This window comes from Mustela nigripes, chromosome 1 (genome assembly GCF_022355385.1).
Source record: "Mustela nigripes isolate SB6536 chromosome 1, MUSNIG.SB6536, whole genome shotgun sequence".
Lineage (NCBI taxonomy): Eukaryota > Metazoa > Chordata > Mammalia > Carnivora > Mustelidae > Mustela > Mustela nigripes.
In genome coordinates, this window is record NC_081557.1 from 145,609,952 (window position 1) to 145,635,153 (window position 25,202).

General features: G+C 38.9%; 1 protein-coding gene across 9 annotated transcripts in view; it reads right to left on the reverse strand.

Annotated features, from left to right (window-relative positions):
* The window catches only part of GUCY1A1 (guanylate cyclase 1 soluble subunit alpha 1), a 61,056-nt gene that overhangs the window by 13,233 nt on the left and 22,621 nt on the right, over positions 1 to 25,202 (reverse strand). For all 9 annotated transcript variants that reach the window (XM_059374812.1, XM_059374781.1, XM_059374826.1 and 6 more), the window contains 6 exons: positions 15,060 to 15,418; positions 11,635 to 11,696; positions 8,209 to 8,267; positions 6,137 to 6,846; positions 4,086 to 4,571; positions 413 to 556 (listed from right to left, as the gene is read on the reverse strand). In XM_059374812.1, the coding sequence (XP_059230795.1) occupies positions 413 to 556; positions 4,086 to 4,571; positions 6,137 to 6,846; positions 8,209 to 8,267; positions 11,635 to 11,696; positions 15,060 to 15,314 (1,716 nt within the window). In that variant the 5' untranslated portion in view covers positions 15,315 to 15,418. The remainder of the gene's footprint in view (positions 1 to 412; positions 557 to 4,085; positions 4,572 to 6,136; positions 6,847 to 8,208; positions 8,268 to 11,634; positions 11,697 to 15,059; positions 15,419 to 25,202) is intronic.

The following is a 25,202-nucleotide window of genomic DNA, read 5'->3' on the forward strand; positions in this document are numbered from 1 at the left end:
GTGGTTTCCTGCTGTGGCTGTGGCCGTAGAGTTCTGGAGCCAGCTTCTCCATCTCAGAAAAAGCAAGGACCCAAGTGCAGCTCTGGGAGTCATTTTTTTTGAAGGTTTCACTTATGGATGGCTTTGTTAGTCCTCTCAGTGATTCTGCACACCCCTTAAGACCCTATCGTAAATTTCTTCCGGCTTCAACAACTTCAGTTGCTCTCTGCAACTGACCCCAACTGAGGCACTATTCTTTGCATTTTTAATTATAATTATAATTTTATATATAAATTATATATATAATTATATATAAGTTTTATATATATAATTATAATTTATAATTATAATTTTATTTTCATCTTTAACTATAAATAATTAATAAGCATGTACTCTCCATGACATTTGCTGGGCAATATATGATCTGCCTTACCTTGATAGGTTCTCCGTGGGGAGACATGACTTCATCCGAGAGCTCCATCATCTTCAGGGCCATCAGCGCTATCTGAACAGCATGGGTGTCACTTTCTTTGTGTAGTCCCCCAGCCACACAGTACGCGTCGCCAATGGTCTCCACCTGCACGGAATAGATTTTCGGCATTACAAATACAAGTTCGGAAAGAATCATAGTGCGTGTCATAGAGCAGACACCATAGTGTTTGGGCCCTCAGGAACATCAGAGTAAATCAGATACTCTCAGAAATGGCTTTCCCTTTCAGGAAATTCATCAAGTGGAGATGCCTTACATCAGGTGCTGCTCTGGAAGGCAGTGTGGTCCTGGGAGCACAACAGCAGGAGGCGGTGTCTCCTCCCAGACTAGCTGAGCGTTTCACTCCCTCCACCTCATGTCAAGTGCTCTGTAGAGGCCAATGATGTAATGTAAATGATACTGCGTGTTTGTAACAGTTTACTTAAAGATATTGGAATCACTTGCCGATTTTATAGCCTCTTAGAGTACAGTGTTTTGAACAGTCGCTGCTCAATCATTTCATATGAATTTAGTAAAAATGTATGCTATAAAGCTAAGACATTCTAGTTTTTCAAAAGGATTTGGGGATCCTCATAGTAACTATAAGGGGGTCTACAGGAGTATTAGTCACGAGGGATAGAAATCAAGATGTCGAACAATGGTGCTTGGAAGGCTATTGAAAACCAAGCTGCTATATAAATTCCAAGTGTTATCATTGTCATTACTGTTGTTGTAACAGAATTTTATCTGACCGCAATGCTGATGGCAAAGTTACCGGTTCATTTGAATCCACAAATAATCCACCAAATCATAATCACTGCGTTTTTCTCCTCCTCTAAATACTTATTGTAACTTACTAGATCGCATCACTCCTCTTATTCAAACTTTCTAGTGTGGAGGGATGGAGATGAGAAAGGAAAAATGAGAAAGTGATTCTCCATTTCGCTCAGAATCAATGCTGAAACTCGTAAAATGCCTCTAAAGTCCTTTTCACCTTTCTGCTAATCTCTGATTTTACTTCATCCTTTCTCTTGCTTACTTTGCCCCAGGGCCATTGACCTCCCGTCATCCCTCAAACATACCAAACATGTTCCCACTTGCTATTCCTTTGTCTTGAACAACCTGCACACGGCGACTTGGCGTGTCCCTCATTTCCTCCAGTGCCCGCTAAAACATTACCATGTGAGAAATACCTATCCCACCTGCCCTCTGTAAAATAGCAATCACCCTTACCTTCTGCTCTTCTCCTCAACTTTATCCAGAATAGCACACCCATTGGAATGCTAAAAGTTGACTCATTTGCTCATTGTCCCTTCTTTTCCCCAGTAGAATGTCAGCTCTCTCAAACTGCCTGTTTTACTAACTCCTAAATTACCAGTGCCCAGTATATTTGCTAACAAGTGAACCAGGTGGCAGTGCCTCTTGTAAGATTTTCTTCATCAATGAATATATAAGAAAGTGCCTAAAATAATGGCTGATGTATCTCAGGGGCCCAATAAGTGCACCTTATTTAATTAAAAGAAGTGGTGCTCTCACTTCTACTAGATGCTTATTCTCTCTGCTATCATAACACCTGTATACCTGTGTTCCCAACCAGGCATTCACCTTGTCACATGGAAATCTGGCATTGGTCAGCCCTGCCCTCCTATCCCCCACATAGGAGATCTTCTCGCTCAAGTTGACCAATCCTGGATGACAGTAAATATCTGCTATAACAATCAATAAATGAAAGCTGAATAAATTGAAAAATGAAAAGAAGACGAAAAGACAATAAGCAAATGAGATTAAACGAAATCCTGGTATAAACAGGTCCTGGGTGTGGCGGGGGAAGCTAGACTATTCCTTGGAAGCCACCACACTCACAGTCAAGCGTATGATTACACATACTGTGCATCTTACGTTTATCTCCCGGTGAAGACCCTTCCTGATCTACTCACAGCTGTCTCCAAGTATTTGCATGCAAAATCAGAAGTGAAGAGAAGGTAGAAATAAAGACAGAGCAGATGATTCACTATTTAGCTTGGGTTGTGGCTTGATTAGCTACGGAACTCTGTGACTACTATCCACATGGTAAGGAGCACAGATTCCGAATACTTGATTGGAATAACTGAATTGTTTTAGCTTCAACAAGCTGAAATTTGTAGAAGAGGGCCACTACCTCTGCTAGCCACTGTAGCAGTTATAAGGGAGAGTGAGGCTTTCTTCTTACAATTCCGAGAGGAGACAAGGTCAAGATAGAAACTATCTACAAATAACTATAGTAAATTGCACAAGAGGCCATCAAGCTTAACCTAACTAAAGCCAATTATTTTATCAGTAATTATACATGGAGTTTTGTGTTTTTTTTTTTTTTTTTTTTTTTCCCCAAGGGGATCATGGCTCTGTCTGGAATTTCCTGCTGGAAATTTTTAAAAGGAAGGTTTTAAGTTGGACATCTAGACTGGAACAAAGCAGAGGCTTATGAAGTCTCATAAATAATATTTGTTTTCTCCTCACTGATCTACTTATTTCATGTTGGATGAATCTCCAAAATGCCAGATTGTACATGGCAAACTAAAATGGGATTCAAGCCACACAAATAAGAGGGGTGCTTTGTTCTTAATGCCAGTGACTAGAGTAATGTGAAAGACTTTAAATTAGTAAAAAAAAAAAAAAAAAAAAAAGGGAGGGGGAGTTAATTCTAGAAACACAGAACACAAAACACACAACTATTTCACTAGTTCTCTTATAGCCAATCAAGTTACATTTTAAAAAAAAAGACTAGTACACATTAGGGATAATTACTTCCCTAATGAGCTTCCACGTGCCTAGAGTGATGCCCAGTTTGCAGTAGACTCATCCAGTAAGTCCTGCTACATCATGAATAACTGATACAATTTACCATCATCTTTGCAACAGGCCTGTTCCTGAAGCTTTTGGGATATAATGTATGTTATTCATATGTATAAGCTCCATAGGAGGATATTACTTTCTCTGTTATAGAAATGAGAAAGGCTATTTCACTTTCTCAGCTTACCGAACAAGTGGAGAACTAGATTTGAAGCCAGGCCTCTCTCTGCACCTACGTCTCTGCCTTTGGCCTCAAATCTCCAATAATGCCTTAAGTCAGTGTTTTCTTCCTCTGACTCAGCCATTAAAAGCATCACATTAACTCCATACTGAGTTAACCTATTTGAAGATAATTTGTATAAGACCCATGTTTTTTTTTCTACTTTTCCTTTTACAGAGGATCACTTTTCTCCATACAAGTCATACTTGGAATGATCCCATGCTTGATAATTCAGCTCAGTTGCCACCATCAAGTGTCCCATTTACTGACTTTTAAATTGTCCCCGTTCAGGGGTCCTATGCCCCATCTTCCACTCAGCCTATCACCCCTTCACGCTATGCTTATTCTTTGAGAAGACAATGGGGCAGTCCTTTAATGGAATAATGATCTCAGTTTCTGAGCAGATTTGGCACTATTTCTGGCTAGAGCACACCCACAGGATTAAGGCACAATGCCTGCTCCCAGGACGCGGCTTGCAGAGAAAGCCTTTCGTCTGCATGGTAACTCAGTAACTAGGGGTCCTGGCTCTGGTGCTTTTCCTCAGTGACTTCTGCCTGTCCCATGGGCCTCGCCCTCCTCTGCCCCTACCTTGTAGACATCCAGCTCGCCGCACTGTTGGTCAAAGCGAGTGTAAAGTGCGTTGAGCATGGTGATGACCTGCAGCGGTGAGCACTGGGAACAGATGGCCGTGAACCCCACGATGTCAGAGAAAAGCATGGTGACGTCACTGAACTTCTTGGCTTGCACAACTTGCCCTTGCCACAGCTGTTGCGCAACCTCGGAGGGAAATATGGAGCACAGGAGATCCACCGTCTTCTTCTTCTCCTCCTCCAGGGCTTGGTGGGCTTGCTCGAGGGTGGCCTTCAGCTTGCCCAACCTCTTCTTCAGGCCATCTTGTGCTCTGGCCTGCTCCCCTATCAAGACTACATCCCTCAGTGCGTTGTGAATCGGGATGTCTGACAGGTAGAGCCCACGTCCTGTAAAATCTTCCAATCTGTCCACGCAGGGTGACCCCAAGAACAAGATAGCACTCGATTCAACAATGTAGATCATTTGGCCTTTGAGGTCCATAACCTGGGAAGTAAAGGCAAACCAACTGTGGTTTATTTCAGTTTCCAACATCTTTTTAGACAAAAGGAAAGGTAGAGATATGGTGACGATCTCTTTGTGTTTAAACTCGATTTTTTTTCCCACCTGCTAAAAAGGAACAATATGCTTTCTTATAGTTCCAATTGACTGTGCATTGTAAAATGCACATGGACATTTGGAGAATGGGTAGAATGGAGTAACTCTGCATAGAGATCATGATTTTCGTTAAACCACACAAAAAAATCTTGCTTCAAGTTTTTCTCACTAGGGGGAAGGCTGATATTTCTGCTATTATTTTCTGTTAGTAGTAGCAGATAGTGTAAAGGATTGTACCAAGGAAGCCTTGAGAGATGTGATGGGTAGGTGATCATCCTGGTTTACTGTATGAGTGAGAACAAATATGTGTAAGTGTGTTCTCTGCAGCAAAGAGTCAAAATTAACCCAGATGCCCTTCAGTAGGGGACTAGTTAAATAGAGGGTAAGCATACAATGGGATTCTACACAGTCTCTGGAAAAAGGAAACAAGCCTACACACCATGACGTGGAAGAATACCCGAAATGTGTTGCTTAGTGAGAAAAAGGAAGTTCCAAATAGTATTTTGTTTTGTTTCACACACAAAAATGTATCCAATTAATGTCATTGATTTTTTGGCTGCAAGGAATACCTCTAAGTATTACCTATTTTGAGCATTTAGCTACATTGTTTTTGTGATGAAGAGTGTTAAAACTGTTTTTACTTTTGGAACAAACTACACATCTCCTGGAATTATGCATGTTTAAAAGTTATATACATATAAGCCTGAATGTTAGCTTTGCTCGTATAATCAACTATGATTTTGCAAACTCCTTCCTTGGACTAAATGACCACCCAGATTCTCTACCATGAGAAAAAGCCCCACAACATTCTCTAACAATTAAAAAAGTTACTGATTTTCCAAGTCTATTAAAAATTGATTTAAAGGGCCACCTGGGTGGCTCAGTGAGTTAAAGCCTCTGCTTTTGGCTCGAATCATGGTCCTGGTGTTCTGGGATCGAGCCCCAAGTCGGGCTCTCTGCTCGGCGGGGAGACTGCTTCCCCCTCTCTCTCTGCCTGCCTCCCTGCCTATGTGTGATCTCTGTCTGTCAAATAAATAAATAAAAATCTTTAAAAAAATGTATTTAAAAACCCATTTAGTTGTCTCCTCTAAGAAACAAGTAGTTTTTGTTTGTTTCTTGCAGAATAATGCCTCTTGTTAGGTATTTGATGACTAAAACCACATTTTTATATAAACATTTATCTAATTCGGTTTATAAAATACCCTGAGAGGATTTTAAAAGGTAGACCGCATCCAATAAATATTTTTCAAGTAATGAATCAAGTAACCAGCACATGAATGAAGAAAGGATGTTAAGTTTATTTCAGCCCTAAAATGCTACTAGAATTGTCTTAAACATAATGGGTGTTTTATCAAAATGTATGAAGTGATGCATATCTCTTTACTTTTTTGTTTCTAGTCCTTAAACAAGAAGTGATTTATTTCATATGCCAACCACGATGACATTTTCCTTACCCTTGAAGATTTCTTCACAGAGTTGTCCCACCTCCTCACTCGGACGACAAACTGCATGTTCAGCATAGCCATGATCCCACTAAACGTTTGGTTGATTTTGGGAGTCAGAATTTCAAAGTATTCATCAAAATTCGGCTTTCCTTGGAAGTCCTTCCTGTTCATCAGCCTTCTAATGCCATTGCCAAACTGCAGAATCGTCAAGTCCTTGTCAAACATGAAGTGGAAAGGAAAGGTCTTGCAGAAGAGGGACGCGGGGATCACCAGCGAGGACTGGGGCTTCCCCGGGGACAGGGATGGTTTGGTGCTTTTGATGTGGAGGGAGTATAACAGATAGGGCTGATTGACGAACTCGCTGCCGTCATTCCGGAAGCAAGGAGGCAGCAGGGACACCTCCACTTCGGTTTCGTACAACACGCGAGCAGCAGCCTTCATGATGCCAGGAAGAATCAGGGACGTGATTCTCTTAGGGAAAAAATAGTACACATTTAAGAAATCGTGGTCTTTATCCAGGCACAGAATGGAAGCGTCTTCAAACCTATCTCTCTTTTCTGCTTCTTGGCAGTGGCTGCTCTGTTTCAGGAGGGTGCTGAAGCTATTTAAAAAATCTTTGAGGGTTCCTCCAACCACACCTAGAATGTGTTCATCTTCCTCGTAACATATTTTGAACAGCTCTTCCCCGAGAGACTCTTTGACGATTTCCACTGGAACTCCTGAAAGCAAAGAATACATTTTCTGCCATATCTGGATCATTCTGGGAAGAGCTGCACGGTTACTACTATTTTTTAACACCGTTTGATTTGAGGATTTAGTGCCCTTTACCTCTGGTAACAAGAGTTTTGACCAAAATTAACCATCTATATTCAAATTACCCACATCGATGAGTTTCCACAATTCTGGAAACTCCAAATAAAAATTCCCCATCAGTTAATTATGAAACCATGATAAATTAAGTATAATACACAACTTTTAATCTCCCTGAAGAGACTGTTGTTCTTACAAAAGAACAATCAGTACTACAGAATCAAGTTCATTTAAGAAAAAGCTCTCCTGTCATTCTGTTAATGATAAACACAGCACATTTTGATGAAGGGGCACTGTCTAAACCTGGAGGGCCTCCCGCCCTCAGTAGAAATGTTAACAGGAATGAATTTGAAATCACTGGTCATGAACCTCAATTTTATCATTTTTCTCTAGAGACGATATAAAGTCATTTAATTTTTTTTTTTTAAAGCAAAACAAAATTCTTGTTTAAATGTTACTGGAATGAATATTTGTTTCTAATTCATTTACTTCCTGTAACTTCTCCTTCCCTAATCTTCCTTATTCTTTAAATTCTGTGTGTCATTTTTTTCCCCTCATCTATAATTTGGAAAAACAATAGTGCCCTTTTCATAGCACTGTTGTGATGTGTAGAGACTATTTAGAATAGTGCCCAGCTCCCGGGAAGGACTCAGTATATACTGTTAGCCATCACCATCACCATTACCATCATCATCATCATCATCAAATTCTTAATATCTTGTACCTTTGGAAAGATTTAACCCATTGGTCCATGTCCTCCAACTTTAAAAAGGACAGTACAACAAAGTTACTCATCTACTTCCTTCCCATAAACTAATTATTAATACTAGAACACTGCTAATCCTTATTCCCAGGATTGCTTCCAATCTTCAAAAAATTTCTTTATTTTACTTTGTTGAATAAGATTTTTCATGAATAAATAAGGAATACTTAGTTATGTTCAAGGCCAAAGCATGTAAATATCTATGAGTCAGCTTCCCATGCAGCCTTATCTATGTCTCAGCAAATAAACATTATAAAGAAGAGGAAATGTTTTCAGTCAAACAAAAATTCATAGCATAAGAAAGAATTACTCTTTATGTTAACACAATATATTATACTGAATACTTCATACTGGAAGTCACCAAAAATAAATATGAATATTTTAGGAGAAAATTTTAGTTCTACAGGTAAATATTTTCTACCAGTAGAAAATATTAGTTTACAGGTAAAATATTAGTTCTGTAAGTATAATTACTCCCTAATTACATATACTTAAACAATTCTATTACCTGCTGCAACTGCTTGGTCTGTAATTATTTTTTCCAAGTCTTCTCTTTCCAAAGATTTCCTGAAAATATGTCAACATCTTAAATTATAAACTGACAAATGCATGCTACAACTTCTGATTGTAACATACAGACATGACGACAGAAAATAGTTTGAGTTGCCTTTTCTGTAGAGGCAAGTCTTGACTATCAAGTTTACAAGAAAGGAGCAATGACATGTGCAACCCCAAAATACACCTGATTTGGAGTGTTTCCTCATTTTTTGAAGCATATTTACCATATTTATCTTACTTTAGAAAGCTAATACTATAGAAGTTTACACTGGCAGGGAATCAGAACAGGGGATGGCAATAAAGCTGCCCAGGGTTCTTCCGATAATACAACCAAGAAGAAAAGTTCGTGCACTGATGGATTTCCCTTTTTAAGTTCCATTATCTTTCTTCTTTGCTTTCTTTCTTTCTTTCCCTCTTTCTTTTTTTTTCCCAAGATTTTAAAATTTATTTATTTGACCCAGAGAGGGGCACAAGCTGGGGGAGCAGGAGGCGAGGGAGAAGTGGGCTGAGGGAAAAGCAGACTCTCCACTGAGCAGAAAGCCAACTGAGGGCTGGATCCCAGGACCCTGGGATCATGAACTCAGCCAAAGGCAGATGCTTAACAGACTGAGCCACCCAGACACACCCCCCCCCCCCCCCCGGCTATCTTCTTTTCTAAAGCAAGTATGTAACATATATTGCTGAGTTTAAGGTTCTATATATTTAACTCTCAGGCATTATTACATTGAGCTATGTGTATAAAAATTAGTAACTAAAGAAAACTATTCTTTATTCAATCACTGCACTGGTTTTTCCAGCATAGAAGTTGATAATACATTTTGACCAATAAAAAGTATTAGTAATTTCCACTAGATGACTTACTGATTCATGTTTGCCTAATTAGGTTTTGATGATTTCCGACAGAGATGACTTATGATAACCAAATTGGCCAAATTACTAACACATGTTAAAAGACACCTAAGATTCTATCTGTAGTTCAGTTTGCCATTAGATAAGCCAAGCTTAAAAACAGACAAAAATCTAAATTTTAAGCAGATTTCAATAAAACACAATACATGTACAGAAGTTTCAAAAGGAAATATTTTCAAGAAGGAAAACTGCTCAGTCCACTACTTTATCACATAAAGGTACGTTGCTTATAACTGTTTAAAATGCTAGGTAGAAATACTTCCTTATCTAAATTGGTTGAGGCTCACTATCTAATTTTCTATTTAGTTTGTGTCTAGATATCTCCAAACCTCTCATTATATTTTATATTAATCATCTTCAGACTTGCTTATTTTTCTCATTTGCTCAATTTCTGATTTGTTTTGTTTTCCTAAAGAAATGAAAGCCTTTCTGCTCAGGGAACCCTAATTCTGCCAATTTCCTGAACCCATGATATGAGATGTGAGCAAAACTTAGTGCAAACAGCGAATAATGCAATTAAAAATAAGTCCTCTAGCTTTACCTTCAAAAAAAAAAAGACTAAACTTTCATATGTGACAGCAAATGTGTGTGTGCTTGTACACACACACGTACACATACACACCCCAGCCTTGCACAGATATGCTGATGTGATCAGAAGATCCCAGGAAAAGAAACAAAGCAAAAGCTCTCTGTGAAACCAACCCAGAGAGACATCACAATGATATCTGTATTAAAATTAATTCACTTAAAAGGTGGGGGGCAGAGGGCACCAGTCTTCATTTAGGGACAGTTTATTGTTTAATATATTGATTTTTTTGCTTTTCAAATAATATTATAAACAGTCCAAAGAAAGAGTTATGTTCAGTGATTGGCAGGTTGAGACCAGTAGATATGACAGCACACTTTCCAAAACGAAGATGGGGGAAAAAAGGAAACAAAAAAATATATCCACACACTAAAAAAGCAAAGCAGAGAGAAGCCATTTAGCATATCATCAGGAAGTCATGAGAAAAAAGTTTCTCATCTTATTTCAACAACTGAATAATTATCATTAGCACAATTTAAAAGTATGATCAGCTCTTTAAGAAATCAAGGAAGCAGTAAAAAAAACTTCAGCTTTCAAAAAAAAGATTTTTTTTTTTTATGTGTTGAGGTATTTTTAAAGAGCTGCACAACTGGGAATACATCCTAACTGAACCCCTGCCGCATCCAGCTTAGGAACATTTCAGAACACAGAGCCCTGAGAATCAATTTTGAGCCAACTGGCTGCCAAGGATTTAAGCAGACAGACACAGTAGCATAGCTACAATGACTTGGCTATCTTATCAGCTTGACTGAGAATTAAGGTCAGAGGCATTCCGGAATGCTTTTCGCATCACTTGTATAAACAAAGCTTCTGTCAGACACATAGAGTCACACTCTCTCTTTCTGGACCCCTCCTGACCCTTTCTTGGCTTGCCTCCTGCCTGCAGTCCGGGGCCAGTTAGTCAACAGAGAAAATGAAGGACAGATAATCCACTCCTGAGAAATAGATGAATGAATGTGTAAAATATTCCTGACAATGGCGTTGGCTTGCAAAGCTGCAATGTTCAATTCTGCGAATTTGAACACAAGTATTTATTTTATTATTTACTACTGAAACAATCCTTGAGATCCCAAGGAATCAAAAACAAGGCCAATAAAATGACCCTCCAGCAGTAAACACGCTAAGATATTTATGCAAAATTAACTCTATAAAGCAGCTTAAATATTAACCCTTTACGAAAACTTTCTTCAAAAAAATTTCAAAGACGGCATGCAAGAAAAAAGTATAAACTGGAAGATACTCAGCCAGCGCATACAAATAGAATAAAACTGATTATGAAAATGTGGAACCACTTCCCTTAGGACTGATAAAAGGATGTTGCCTCAAGCCTCCTGAGTCAACCCCTCCCTTCTAAGCACCCTCCCAACTTTCATTCTTCTTCAGTCTTCTCTGGCTGTGGCAGCTGAAAGTTTAAAGTGTGTGGAAATTCGTTTCCCCACTCCCACACTGGGCACTGGGACCCTTTGCCACCCCTTGGCTGTATCCTTCAGGCAGGAGTCTGTACTGATCACCTGGGATCCCTGCCTCACCTGTGAAGTACTGACATTACCTCTAGTAGGAGGCTTGTTAAAAGCAGCAGTATAGGGAAACATGGTTAAGATCACGGACTCCGGAAAGAACAGGCTTAAAACTCAGCTCTGCCTTTTCCTGAACAGCTGTAAAATCCTAAACATTTTATATAAATCTGAGCTCAGGGATGTATTCAGTGTGAAAAATAAATGCACTAATTTTCAGATTAGTGGCAGTTAAAACACTTAGTCTAGTTTCTCCAATACCACAGCGATTCGAAACATGTCGTAGCCTTCACTAAGGGGTGGTTATTTGTAGTGGTATCAGTTAAGTGTCACGGGAGGGTCACACAACTAAAGTGGTTCAGTTTACCTGCTTTCTTTTATTTTGTGTTTCGCCAATGTCCTCTGAAGTGCAAGGTTCAGCCGCTCCAACTAAAAAGTGAAAAGAAAAGTTTTAAACATTCCCTTGAATAATAATTTACCTGAAGACAGATATTTTAAAAATGTGTCCTGGAAGTTTCTATCCAGCAGAAACATGATCACTTTACTGATGAGTGCGGTGAATTTACGCTTTGGAAATGGAGACTGATTTTCTAGAAGTTTCTCAGCTCTGGGAAGAAACAATGTCCTTTAAATAATTTGAGTTTGGATGATGTGGGCTAGGCCTTACAGCCTTCGCCCTTTGTGGGTGGTCTCACTGACAGCCACAAAACAAGGTCAGGCTGAATCGGAATCCAAATAGAAGATTCCAGTGGGTAATGCCAGGTCTTCCATGAAGGAATTGTGGGCACTACTTCCGCTGGGTCAGGAAATCCTCTTGGATGTGCTGCCAAGGCTTCAATTTCAGCATGGCTCCAGCCAAGCAAATTCCTGTTCTCTTCACAAACCCTACACCCGGCCCCCCCTGCTGATTTTCTCAGCTACAAATACAAGTTTATATTTCATATTTGATTTACAGGTCCTGGCCTAGAAAACTTGAGCTATCTCTGTCTTTCCCTTTTCTCTAAACCCTTAAATCCAAGCTTTCACCAAGGCCAGCTGATCGTTGATTTGAAACAAATCTCGCATTTACCTTACTTTTTTACTCTCTTAATTTCTGTGTATTTCATGAGTTTTTCCACATTGTAAGTTATTTGTATGTAAGCCTCCATTCTTCATAAATACTTGATGATCTATTAATCTCTCTTAACGGCTTGTTTTCTCTAACTAGTTGGTAAGCTGGAAGTAGAGTACTGGTTAGTTAGACTGTCAATGTTTTGCATTCCATATAAAAACCATATGTATCTATATGTGTATATATAACTGTTGATCCTTTCTGTAGTTTGCCCAGAGGAAAGGGAAGAATTTTCTGGTTGTGTTCCAAGTTGGGAAATTCCTTTTCCCCTAAGAACTATTTATATCCCTCTTACAGTTTCCACTGGTCAAGTGAGGCAGCAAAGTTAAGCAAAATAGAGCAAGCTTCTGTTTTAATAAAATAAGTTATGGAAAGGACTTTCAGTTTTAAAGAGCAAATCGAGCTTAGGGGGAAAAAATCTGGAATTTAGTGAAAAAAAAAAAAAAACCAAAAAACTGAAATGAAAATTTTGCACTGGATGAGCAATAACACATTTTCAGGTCGTTCTATTCCACAACTGGATGACATCTCTCTGTTCTAAATCTGCTAAGGACACTGTCCCCTCCCCCGCCAAAGAAAACCCCCAAACAAACTCAAAACACCATAACTGCGGAGTTAAATCTAATTATCTAAAGCAAGAACTACAATGCTGTCCAATGCTATTTTGAGTCCCTCCCTTAGGTTGCTGATAGAATTGAAACTAAACTAAACTGAGCCAAGCTAAACGCTCTACGTGCTACTTACCAACAAGTTAGAGAAAATACGCCGTTAAGAGAGATTAGCAGATCGTCAAATATTTATGAAGTATGGAGGCTTACATACAAATCTATCCACATGAAAAAGAATCAGTGAAAAAAAGTTATATTTGACATGCTGATGTTTGGACAGCTGAAGTAATCCACACTGAACACCGCCCAGTCCAAACGCATCCAGCACCGGGACATTTTACTGTTAAATGACAAATGGCCTCAGTTGTCAGAGTTCTAGTTATTAATACCAAATGTACCCATTTTACCCCCTAGAGTTCTGACAGCTTTGCCTTCCCTGCTACAAGATGCTGTAGTCAAATTTTGATGATGTTTTTTCCTAGGAGTTCACAAACAACAGAGATTATTCCAAATGAAGAAAAAGAGAAAAGGTAAATATCATTTAGAGTTGGTATTCAGAATGTTTTTAAAAGCGATTCCAACATTTGTCTGACTTCAATGGCAGAAATTCAAATTTATCCAACAAAATAATAAAGCCAACATGGTAATGACAGGACCCAGGGAAGGCATGGAAGCTCTCCAGCTTTCCCATCCTCACCATCTGTTCATCTCTGCGCATCTCACTCTGTTCTTGGAAATGAGAGTCCCAACCACTTCCCAGAGGATGATGCCAACCGACTCGCTGAGAAGGACGACATCGCTTATCCCAGCCAAAGCTGGCTGTCTAGTAACTGGGGTGGGGTGAGAATAATGACATATTTCCGTTTCAAAGGCCATTAACCGAAGTATTATTGTGCGAATACTGTATCTGAAGTAAATTCCCTCAACTTTCTGTTGATTCTAATTTCTCCATCTTCAAGCTTTAATGCTAGTCTCTTCTTTCTCAGTCACTCTAGCCATACCGTTGGCAACAGTAGTGCTCTACCTTTCGGAAGCTGTGGGACTTTAGTCATTTAACCTCCCTAAGTCATTCTGGGACTGAAACAAGATTACCTCCGAAGTTCCTTTAAGTCTGAAAAGTCAGCAGTCCGTGGTTTTTTCAGTGCTCCGCACAAAACAGAGTGGGTGTTGGGTGAATTAAAAATGTTCAGTGGATTCTTATAGCTGGAGTTGGATCAGGTCAATGTCCAATCTCCCAGATAAAGTGAGTTTATAGAAAACTGTGAATACTGCCAGAGGGAGGAAGACATCATGAAGACTTGTCAGCTACTCTTCTTTTTAGCCCTGCAGGGAGAGAGGAGCTCTCCACATACCCTTCTATTCTAAGATATGTGACCTCATTAGGTACTGCCCTGTCCCCAGGTTCTCTTATAGGTGGATTAGCAGAAGGTGCTCCAGATATCAATGTGACACAAGGCTATGAAGCTCACAGAGCTACATCAGGAAGTGTCTAAGCTAATGGACAAGCAAGCACAGGGCCATGATACTGACTCAAGGAAGCAGGTCAAGAACTGGCTTTTGCAGAGACCTCAGATGCAGAGCTAGAGAAGGAAAACGGAGATTTTCCCAACTCAACAAACTGGCAGCGAACATATGATGCTCTCTGTAATTAGAAGAAAATGGACAGGAGGTAAGTTATTCTTCCAGGAATTTAATTTTAAGAGAATAGGTAACAACTACCAGGCACTTATGGTATGGCAAGAGCCGTGGATTAAGTCCCTTCGTGCTCATTAACACTCTAGGAGCAGGTACTGTTATACTACCATTTCACAGACAAGGAAGATGAGGATAAGAGGAGTTAAGCAGTTGCCCAAAGTCGTAAAGTTCATCAGAGTGCAGATCCTGCTGAAAAGAATTCAAGATCTTAAACATTTATTAAGAGTAAGCACAATTTAAGAACGCAATCACTTTCAAGAAGTGTGTTTATATGTTTTAGCCTTGCAAGTGAGAAAGCAAGGGTTAACATTTTCCTTAAAAAATATTCTTTTACCATTTTCATAATATCAGTAAAATCTTAAAAGGTAAAGCACTCACCTCGGGAAAAATCAGTTTGCAAATACTCTCCGCTAATGTGTGAAGATAGACTCGGCTCCTACTGGTCTTTCTTTGAGGAGAACTTCTTTGTACATTCTTCTCAAGGACATCCTGACAGATGGGCAGAGTTGCTTTGCCACTCTCTGAGCTTCCTGCTACCTCTTCTGCTGGCTCCTGGGGAACCTGCCCGGGAGCCAGTAAGGACAAAGGGCACTCCCCTGTGATCTTAAGATCCTTCAGCTTGGTGCAGAACATGGTGTTAGTAGCTGCTCAGAGTACTTCTGGGTGAGCCGTTCTTCTTACGTGGGACTGACCAATGGATGCCACTAGCAGATCAAGGATACTGGTGACTGGGGTGTCTATGGAAGTAGAAAATCAGAATAGAAAGGTAAATGATTTTGTATACTTAGGAAAACAGAAAAATATAGGTGTAAAAAAGCAAAGGCGATATATTCAAGTGTCATTTTCAAGAAGAAGAAGATTCTGGTGGATATGTCAGTTACAGAATGGATGAACCATTTGGTGAGGATCTTTATTTAGTATCTGTGCATTTTAGTATACTAGTAAAATACTTGGTTTTAGTAGTTTTCAAAAGGAGCATAATTTTCTCCCAACTGTCCCTACCACAAATTACTGATTTACATTTCTATAGCCCATTTGGTCTAGTTTGATTCCACAAGAATGGAACTTTACAGTTTTATGACAAAAGCCAAGTATAAATAAATCTACATCTCAGTGCTAAGCACTACATTTTCATTATGCCCTCCTTTCTGAAAAACCAGGATAACAGAAACCAGCATCTCCCAATATTTAAAAGAAAAAAAAATGTATGTAGTGCTGCTCAAGGATATGTTTTGGGATCTGAAATTCTGAATTTCAGATGAAAAAAGATTAATTAAAATGATTACGGCAAAAGAAGATACTTGCTTCTGTAAATAGCAAAATAATTTTAAAATAGCATCAAAATTAAAAACAAATACTACTTTTTCAAAATACTCCTGGGTCTCTGGATCTGAGTCTAGATGACACTGGAATAAACTAAGAAGGCATCTCCTCCCAGAGGCCAGCTGAAATCATACGTATAGCTATCCCAACATATTTCTCTTGTTTGTGTTGATGTTGTGACCGTGAATCCCCACACACAATCCACAGCCCACTGATAATTAGTTATCTGTCTGGTTGAGAATTCAGTTTGTCAGTAATACTAATGATCTTGATTGACTGGGATCATTGTTTCCATTCTTTGAAAATTAAAACACACACACACACACACACACACACACACAAAGAGTGCAAAAGAGCCCTAGTTTACTTCCTTCCAGTGATATGGCTGGCACAGTGCTGAGGATTCTGTATTTACAGTTAAGCCTCACAGCAACCATATGGCACATTATTATTATCCCCAATGTGCCAGAGGCTCAACAATTGAGGTTATTTTCTTTCCTTTGATGTGCTGGAAAAGTGACAGAGCTAGGCTTCAAACTAGGGTCCATGCGACACCAGAGCCAATGTATTTTCTATGAACCCAAGTTCCTAGACCAGTTTCTACATCATCAGGCTTAGTTCATAAACCAGGATTCATTTAAAAATATGGTTTACAAGTTTATATTAAAAAGCAAATAAGAACATAGTTCTCCTGCTCATAGGCTGGGAGTAGCTGAATGATCCAGGATAAAGCCTTGTATTTCAGTCTTTAGAACTGGAGTACAGTGACTTCCTTTCTGTGTGCCTCAGTGCTTTTAGTATATTGTTAACGCGTACAAGCCGTAGCTTGTAATTTGTCACAGATAAGTTCTCTAATAAGTTTAGGACAATGGACAATTCATTTTCTTAACTGGAACAACTAAAGAAGCTAAATTTGTCATCTGCCTGCCCTTGGGGAGTGTCATGGATCATTAGGTATGGGGAAGGATTACGGATGCTGACAGGTCAGTAGAAACTGCTACTACTCTCTGTTACTTGAAGTCCTCCCCCGAATCTGTGATCACATGTAATTTATGAGTCTTCAAGAAGATACAAGGAAGATCCTATCTATTCATGAGCAGGTGACATTTTCTGCTAGAATAGAATACGGAGTTCTCTCAGCAGGCTACTGAGTGACCCAAAGGTAATTCAGTGACAGCGGGAATGGTTACTTGGGAGTCTGAAAGACCTAAAAATCCCAGGCTTTCAACCACATTTATTTTGAGATTCAGTTCGGAGAAAATAAATGTCACTCAGTCTTAAATGCATCTGAATCCAACTATTACTATTCACTAACTCCCACCCTCATAAAGGCTTTAGATCAGTGGGCAGTGGACCTTTCTGTAAAGGGCCAGAGAGCAGATAATTTCAGTTTCGTGGGTTTCTATCAGTGATTTAATTCTTGCCATTGCTGCATGAAAGCAACCACAGCTGATATACAAAGGAGGAATGGATGTGTTCCAGTAAAGCTTTATTTGCAAGAACAGGCTATGGATTTGGCCCTCAGATTCACCGTATCAACTTGGATCAAGCCATAGGTTGCTGAATCCTGGTTTTAGAAAGCTGAGCAGGTTAACTGAAGCATGTTAATCCAAACAGAATTCTGCTATAGGGCCAGAGTCACTTTCTCATCTCCTCTACCCAATTCACTCCCCTAACATAGCAGCCTACGTGGATTCAGTTTTGTACAACTTTAAAGTAAAAAAGGCAGCATAGTGGATAATATTAAATAACTATAAAATTATAATACCATTATTTTATATTAATTTTCAGGAAGAAGAGCTATATTAACTGAGTGCCATGATTTCAGTTATATCAAAATTAACTATAATAACTAGAAGAAGAGAATACTCAAAAAAAAAAAAAGGAAAGAAAGAAAGAAAGAGAAAGAAAGAAAGAAATCAAGCAAGAACAACAACAAAAAAATTAGAAGACTTTAGATTGGATCTGATGAAGGTATAGAACTCCTCCCTAGAATAAGTTATTCTGGAACATATCAGAATTTCAATTTGGGACTTAGGAGTCTGTCATAAAACAGTTCATGATAAAGTTTCCCACTAAGTTTAACTTCTCATTAATGTTGAATTTCAACCCTTGTCCCCAAACCCAATGTTTTGATTCTCAGCCTCCTATTCAATCTTGCTGCAAGATAAAACTCACAAGTCAACCTCGAAATTCTTTTTTCTCCTATATTGCACAACATTATAATTCCAAGAAAATGTGTCTAACACTGTTTTTTATTAAGTAAAAACAGGAACAGGAAACAAGTTGTGCTTACTTTAAGATCAGTTAAGTGTTTAGTCTCATTAAATCACATATGTATAAACAAGCTAATTAGCATTCTTCATCTGCTCAGCTGATGAAATTACATTACAAAACAGATGCACTCAGTGCTGATACCTTGGAAACCTATGCTTGTTTTGTGTTTGCCTGCTAGGAATACAGAATACGTTCTTCAACTAAACAAGTGATGATTTTCAGGTGTAACATTAGCAGTGACTTTGGAAATGGCTTGGTCAGTGGCTGATTGGGGAAGTGAGAGTAACACGGTAAGGGGAAAAATATTAATTAAAGTAATAAACTTGGTGACAAGGCCTTGGTGAGCAGTGGGATGTATGTTCGCAGAAACTTGGAGAGGTAATCTGCCATCCTCAAGGTTGATGATTAAACAGCCCTCAAATGTATTAAATGTTCTCTTCCTTTTGCTAGTAAGTGATTAACTCTGCTATGGTGAGAATAATGACCCAGCTGTTGGCCTCATATTAATAGCCAAGATGTGTGATTGTTCAGGTGAGGGGCCTGTCCATGATTCCAACTCCAGAGTTACACATAAAAGTCTTGTTTTCACTCAGCATAAGTCAAGCAGAGAGTCAATTATCATATGGTTTCACTTATTTGTGTAGCATAACAAATATCATGGAGGACAAGGGGTGTTAGAGAGGAGAAGGGAGTTGGGGTAAATTGGATGGGGAGGTGAATCACGAGAGACCATGGACTCTGAAAAACAATCTGAGGGGCTTGAAGTGGCGGGGGGGGGGGGGGTTGGGGTACCAGGTGGTGGGTATTATAGAGGGCACGGATTGCATGGAGCACTGGGTGTGGTGAAAAAAAAATGAATACTATTATGCTGAAAAGAAATAAATTTTAAAAATTAAAAAAAAAGATTAATGAAAATATACAGACAAATAAATCTAATGTTCACACACATACACACACACACACACAAGTCTTGTTTTCTACTTATAAAAAGATCTGAAAGAAAATTCTGACACGGAAATCCTCTTTTATGACAGCAGGTCCTAAAGAGCAGATTTCAAATTAGAAACTGGGGTGGGGGGAGGAGCCTAAGAATTAAGTCTCCATAATAAAAACAAATAGTTATTATCTGATTTCCAATTTCAGGCCTAGCACCTAGCCAGGCCGCAATTTGTGTGAAAGGGATATGTTTTAAGAGCGAATTCCAAAGTCTAAATTTTTAAGAGTAGCTGAAAGAAGAAGAGAGCTTAGAAACAAAAACTGCCTTCGTGAGGATCAAGTTTGCATCCAGTAGCACAAAGTTGTTACCGTTTTCATAAACTGGTGTCAAGCTTAATTTTCAGGTAGACCAGAAATCTAAAAAAGTTTTTTTCTTCAAAAAATTGAAATAAATAAATAAAATCCCATAAATCAGACTTTTACAATGTGTTTCTTTTCATTTTGCAGTGGGAATTATTTATAGAACTTTCCCCTGTGATCTATCAGGAAAGCAGACCAAAGTATTAGAAAAACTGGTAAGAATGTCCAAGTCACTCCCAGGACTAAGGTTTTTAAAAAAAAAAAAGCAAGCCAATGTCCCTTATGGTCACACTTCTTAAAAGATCAGGACATAGGTACCGTGTTCACTTCCTTAAAAAATAATTTATTTTTAAGTCCACAATTCCCTGGCTTTTGCTTCTGCTGCGTCACTGACACCCAGACACGATAACTTCCGAAAAGTTAAAGCTCATGAACCTTTTGGCTTTTAACATACTTAATGGATCTCAAGTGCCATTTGCCTTTTCTTTTTCATCATCTCCATTCCCACAGACTCTTTGATACTTCACTTTCATTCACTTTTCATTCTGTTCAACAGGTATTTGTGGTGGTCTACTATGTGTCAGGCTTCTTCCAGGCACAGGGACAGAGCAGTGAATAAGGGACATGGCCTGCCCTCTTGGAGCTCACAGTCTGGCAGGAGAACTCTTTCTGACATACCAGTTCTCCAGAAAGGGGAAGGACGAGTGAGTGCTCTCAGAGCAAAGTCAGGGATCCAAACCCAGTCCCGGGAGGAAGAGACATCTGAGCTGAGCTGTGACCCTGAACCAGGTGAAGAGAGTTCCAAACAGAACAGACCTAGCCATGATCTAGGAACTGAAATAATTCCAGCATGGCCAGAGCATGGGGTCAGGGAGAACCAGGTGATGGCGGAGGTCAGGATTGTGAAGGGCGCTCTAAACCTCGTTAAACAAAGAAAAACTATTCTAAGAGCAACCAACTGAAAGACTAAGATGTAAGAACGTGAATAGCTTAGATTGTATTTTTAAAGGATGATTTGGAATGGAGAATGGGAAATGTGTCAGAGCAACCAGGAGGCTGATCCGGTTTGGACTAAATAATGACCTTAGCATGAAAAAGTGGATCAATTCCAGAAGTATTTCTGGTAGAGAATCTACAGCCCTTAGCTACTAACTGGATATGGGAGCTGAAACACCGTGAAGGCGTCTTCCTCTGAATTTTCTTCTCAATACTGCAGCCAAGGAAAGACTCTAAGGCTCATGGAGAGCAATCAAAGAGTCCACAATCCATTTCCCATGACTTTGGTTATTCAATCATTTTGAGCCCAGAATTTGGGTTTTCACTATTACATAACACCTTGTGGGAGTCAATGTGCTCCAACTCTTTTGCTAAAATCTCCTTTTGGAAAGTAATTTCTCCTTCTTCAAAAGCCCAGAGGTGGGAAAGCTGACTCCAGTTTATGTTATACAACAAAACATTCCCCTTCCAAGACTGCATCTACACACCAATGTAAGGTGTCCTCAGCTATTTTAAGAAGAGTGCAGGGTACTTACCTTGAATTTTGTAACTAGAGAGCCCATACTGCCAACCTTCCCAAAACAAAAAAGTCAACTCTAAGGGCAACAGCAACCCAACTGAGGTTGGGTCAAAATGCCAGAAACCCCCCTCGCCTGATGGCAACTGCCTCCCTAAAGCTAGAAGTACCCATACAACTTATGTTTAATAATAATTATAATGAAAATAATATTTAATACTGATAATTCTAGTTTAACAAACTGTATTTTCTTCTTTTTAATGATTTATTTATTTATTTGAGAGAGGGAGAGATAGTGTGAGGGGCAGAGCAGAGAGTGAGAGAGAGAAGCAGACTCCGCTGAGCACAGAGACAAACATGGGGTTCAGTCCTAGGACCCTGATATCACCCAAGCCAAAATTAAGAGTCAGACGCTCAATCAACAGAGCCACCCAGGTACCTCAAACTGTATTAATTCTCTATTAAAAACAAGACGTGTATGATTCACAATTTTTTTTTGCTGGAATTGGGAGCAATTCTCTGACATCTCTGAAGTAATAGGAGAGTTTAGTATCGTCTATAGTAGAGAGATTTTAACTCTAAGATTCTGTTTTTATGACAATACAGAGTGTTTTATATGATTCTCAGTTTTTATATCAAAACGTTCACAGAATGTTTTATAACTAAGCAGCAAAACCTCTGGGATTATAAATCCTAAATCTCTGTTTAAGGCTTTTAGTATGACTATCACTGAAATTTGAAGACATACAGTTAGTATGTCTTCAAATTAAATATAATTACCACTTAGAGTAAGTCATGTAGGTCATAAAGAAATCAGATAAACATTTCAATATTCTGCTCCTGAAATATATAAAACAATTTCCTGCAGCTATTTCTGTGATTCCCATCATTGTTTTATTACTAAAATAGTTCCTTAGAGACTTAGTCATTTAAAAATACATTTACTGAAAACATAACAATTAGTGTGAAAGGAGTTAAATGCAAAATGGAATTCCTTTCTACACCATAAAGAGCCATTTTGTTTTTATCTATTTCCAGCTAAATATTGTGTATTTCTGTGATGTGAACCGGCTCAGACGCAGTCATAAAAAGGGGAATAACGTCAGTTAAAGTAACAATTATGCCGCATCTCTAACTACCCCACATTCTTCCTCCTGGCTCAACTGACCTCATGTTCCATCTTGGAAGTACTTACTACGGTGGTTTTCCTCTATTTTCTTCCTTGGCACCCTAACTCAGCAGGCTCTGCACTTCTTACAGTTCCTTCCTATCAAGCTACTTTCACCCTTTCCCCTCATGTCAGACCCATCGTCGATTGCAGCAGTCCAGTACTCCTTAGAATTCCATAGAATGCAACTGGTTTTGTTTTTGTTTTGTTTTGTTTTCTTTTGTTTACCTGAGCTGGTATATACAGCTTTTACGATTGTTACTGCTTTTGTTGGTGCTCAAACTTTGGGCTGGTTTCACCCTAACACATTTTCCTCCCACAAGCTCTTTTATTTTTAGTGCAGTTTTACAGCAAACAAGGTTTTTCAGGAATACATATATGGTGTTGTTTTAGAAATGCCTGTACTCTCAACAATGTTTGATTTAAATTTGCAGGTAAGGTAAAAAGCTGCCTGAACTATCTGCAAAACAGCACTCAGTAAGGTCACATTCTTGAACAGCCTACAGAGTCCATTATGATATAGATAATACAGCCTGATGAAACCTGTAGAATGAAAACAAGTCCATGATGCTTAAACAATTGGGCTGACCGATAAATTTCATTTAAGTGGGAAAATAAAACTAATGACCATGTGATATCAGAACTTCTCTGATTTCTTTTCTTTATAATTTTGGCCGGCCAGGAAGACCTGGAAACACTTCTTCCATTTCATATACATGCATACATACATGTACACAATTATCTGCCCTCTTGCTCAATGCCGACTTTTTTAAGTGCCTGAGATTTTATATTTACATCTCTATCTCTGGAGATGAGTGGTAGGAGACAGACTTCATGCTTGGAGACATCAGTTCACACCACTGCAACCTCAGGTAGTAGAGCTAAGTGCAACAGTGACGGAGCTCAGGCTCGGGGACCAGGTGGTCTGTGGCTGGCCTTGCCTCTACCATCTCTCAGCTCTGTGACCTTCGTCAAGTTCTTAACTTCACCTCCGCTTTCTCCATTTCGAAAATAGGGATCCTAATAGCAACTGTCTCATTAATGTGTTTTGAAACTAAACAACATGATAAATGCAAAGCACTTAGGAAAGTGCCTGGTGCCCAACACATAATGATTAATGTTGACTGTCACAATTTTTACTTAGCAGTAGCGCAATAATGGAAAGGTTTCTTAATTTCACTGAGCTTCTGTTACCTCAACTGTAAAATGGTAAAATGACGATGTATGAAGGACTAGGAAAGATAATATACCCAAAGGTGTTGTACAAGAGAATCCTGCTAAAACAAGTCACTAAATAAAAGACTGACAAATTTATTCTATTTCCTCAGAAATACTGAGTCATGTTTTATACCTATGACACCTTTCAAAGCCAGTTTAAGGGAACTCTAATCTACACCAACTGCTTGGTCCTGTACAAACTTGCAAAACATTCTCCACTTGAACAACATTAATGCATACCAAGAAAATAATATCTATGTCAGTAGTTAGGGTGCCTTTTATTGGTTTATAAAATAATAGAGTTTACAGTATAGTCCAGAAGAGTAAGATTCTAATTTGGTTTTATCTTATATAAATCCCTTAGCTGAGTTGCATGCCAAGTTTCTTTAATAAAATATTAGAATTAAAAACTGATGGAATGTGCTAAATTTTAAATGTTTTTCCACTCATGAAACCAAACCTGTGATATAAATCAAGCATGCTTTACATCAGTGAAGTACTTACTACTTTATATAAGCCCACCTTACTCCCAATGTGGAAAATTTTAAAACAAAATAAACCTGTAACAACCAAGTTGAAATAGAAATCCTGTGGTATCTTATTTTCTTTTCCCTAGAATGCTAGGTTGGCAAATGACTCATATTGTTATATGACCAATCTTGCCTTCAATCACTGCTTTCATATGTCAACTGTTCTCCATATTGACTCAGTGTTAGCTTCTTAGTGTGTACTTCTTTTGTAGAAAGGTTTAAGAGATGGGTAGGGAGAGATTAACTAGCATGTTAATTTTAGGATATTTGTGAAATCAAGTTAAGTCACCCAGAGTCTGATTAAAATAAGAGATGTTGGGATTCCTAATAAGAGTAAAGTGGATTCTGGTTTTGACTGTCACACCTATGGGGCATTTGAATTAACATTTTAACAATGAGGAGATATCATAACAAAGTGGCCTCATATTTGGTGGGAAGGAAGGGGTAACTGGACTAGTACAGAACTCACCATCTGGTGGAGGAAAATAGATTTAACCCGTCATATTTGGAAAGAAGATTCTGAAAGAAAACACAATTGTGACTCTCCTGAGTCTTCTAAACCAGCCCATGAAACTTTTCTCAAGATCCTTGAGAAAAAGGGCTGCAAACTATAAAGCCATGAAAACTTAAGACTTGTTAAGTACCTTCTACCAACAAAGAGAAAAAACAAGAACAGGAACAAATATATCAATAGTAGAAGCACAGGCACTGAAGAGGTCTACACTGGGCCAGCACTGGGAAGGTGAGAGAGCTAAACCACCACTCAGGAAAACCTGGACTTTCAGGAATTCTCCCTCACTTTTTTTTTAAGAGAAAGAGAATGTGTGAGAGTGGGGGGTGGGGGAGACACAGTGGGCAGAAAGAATCTTAAGCAGGCTCCATGCCAACGCAGAGCTTGAGGCAGCAGGAGGGCTCAATCTTGGACACTGAGGTCATGACCTGAGTTGAAATCAAGAGTCAGATGCTCAACTGACTGAGAACACCCAAGTGCCCTTCTTGGGACCTCTTAAGGCAGGGGTTGGCAAACAATGGCAAAAATCCAACCTGCTGCCTGTTTTTGTTCTGCCCTAGAGCTAAGAATGGTTTTATATTACTAAATGGTTGAATAAATCCAAAGACTATTTTATGATACATGTACACTATATGAGATTCAAATTTCAGTGTCCATAAAGTTTCATTGGAACACATCCACACTG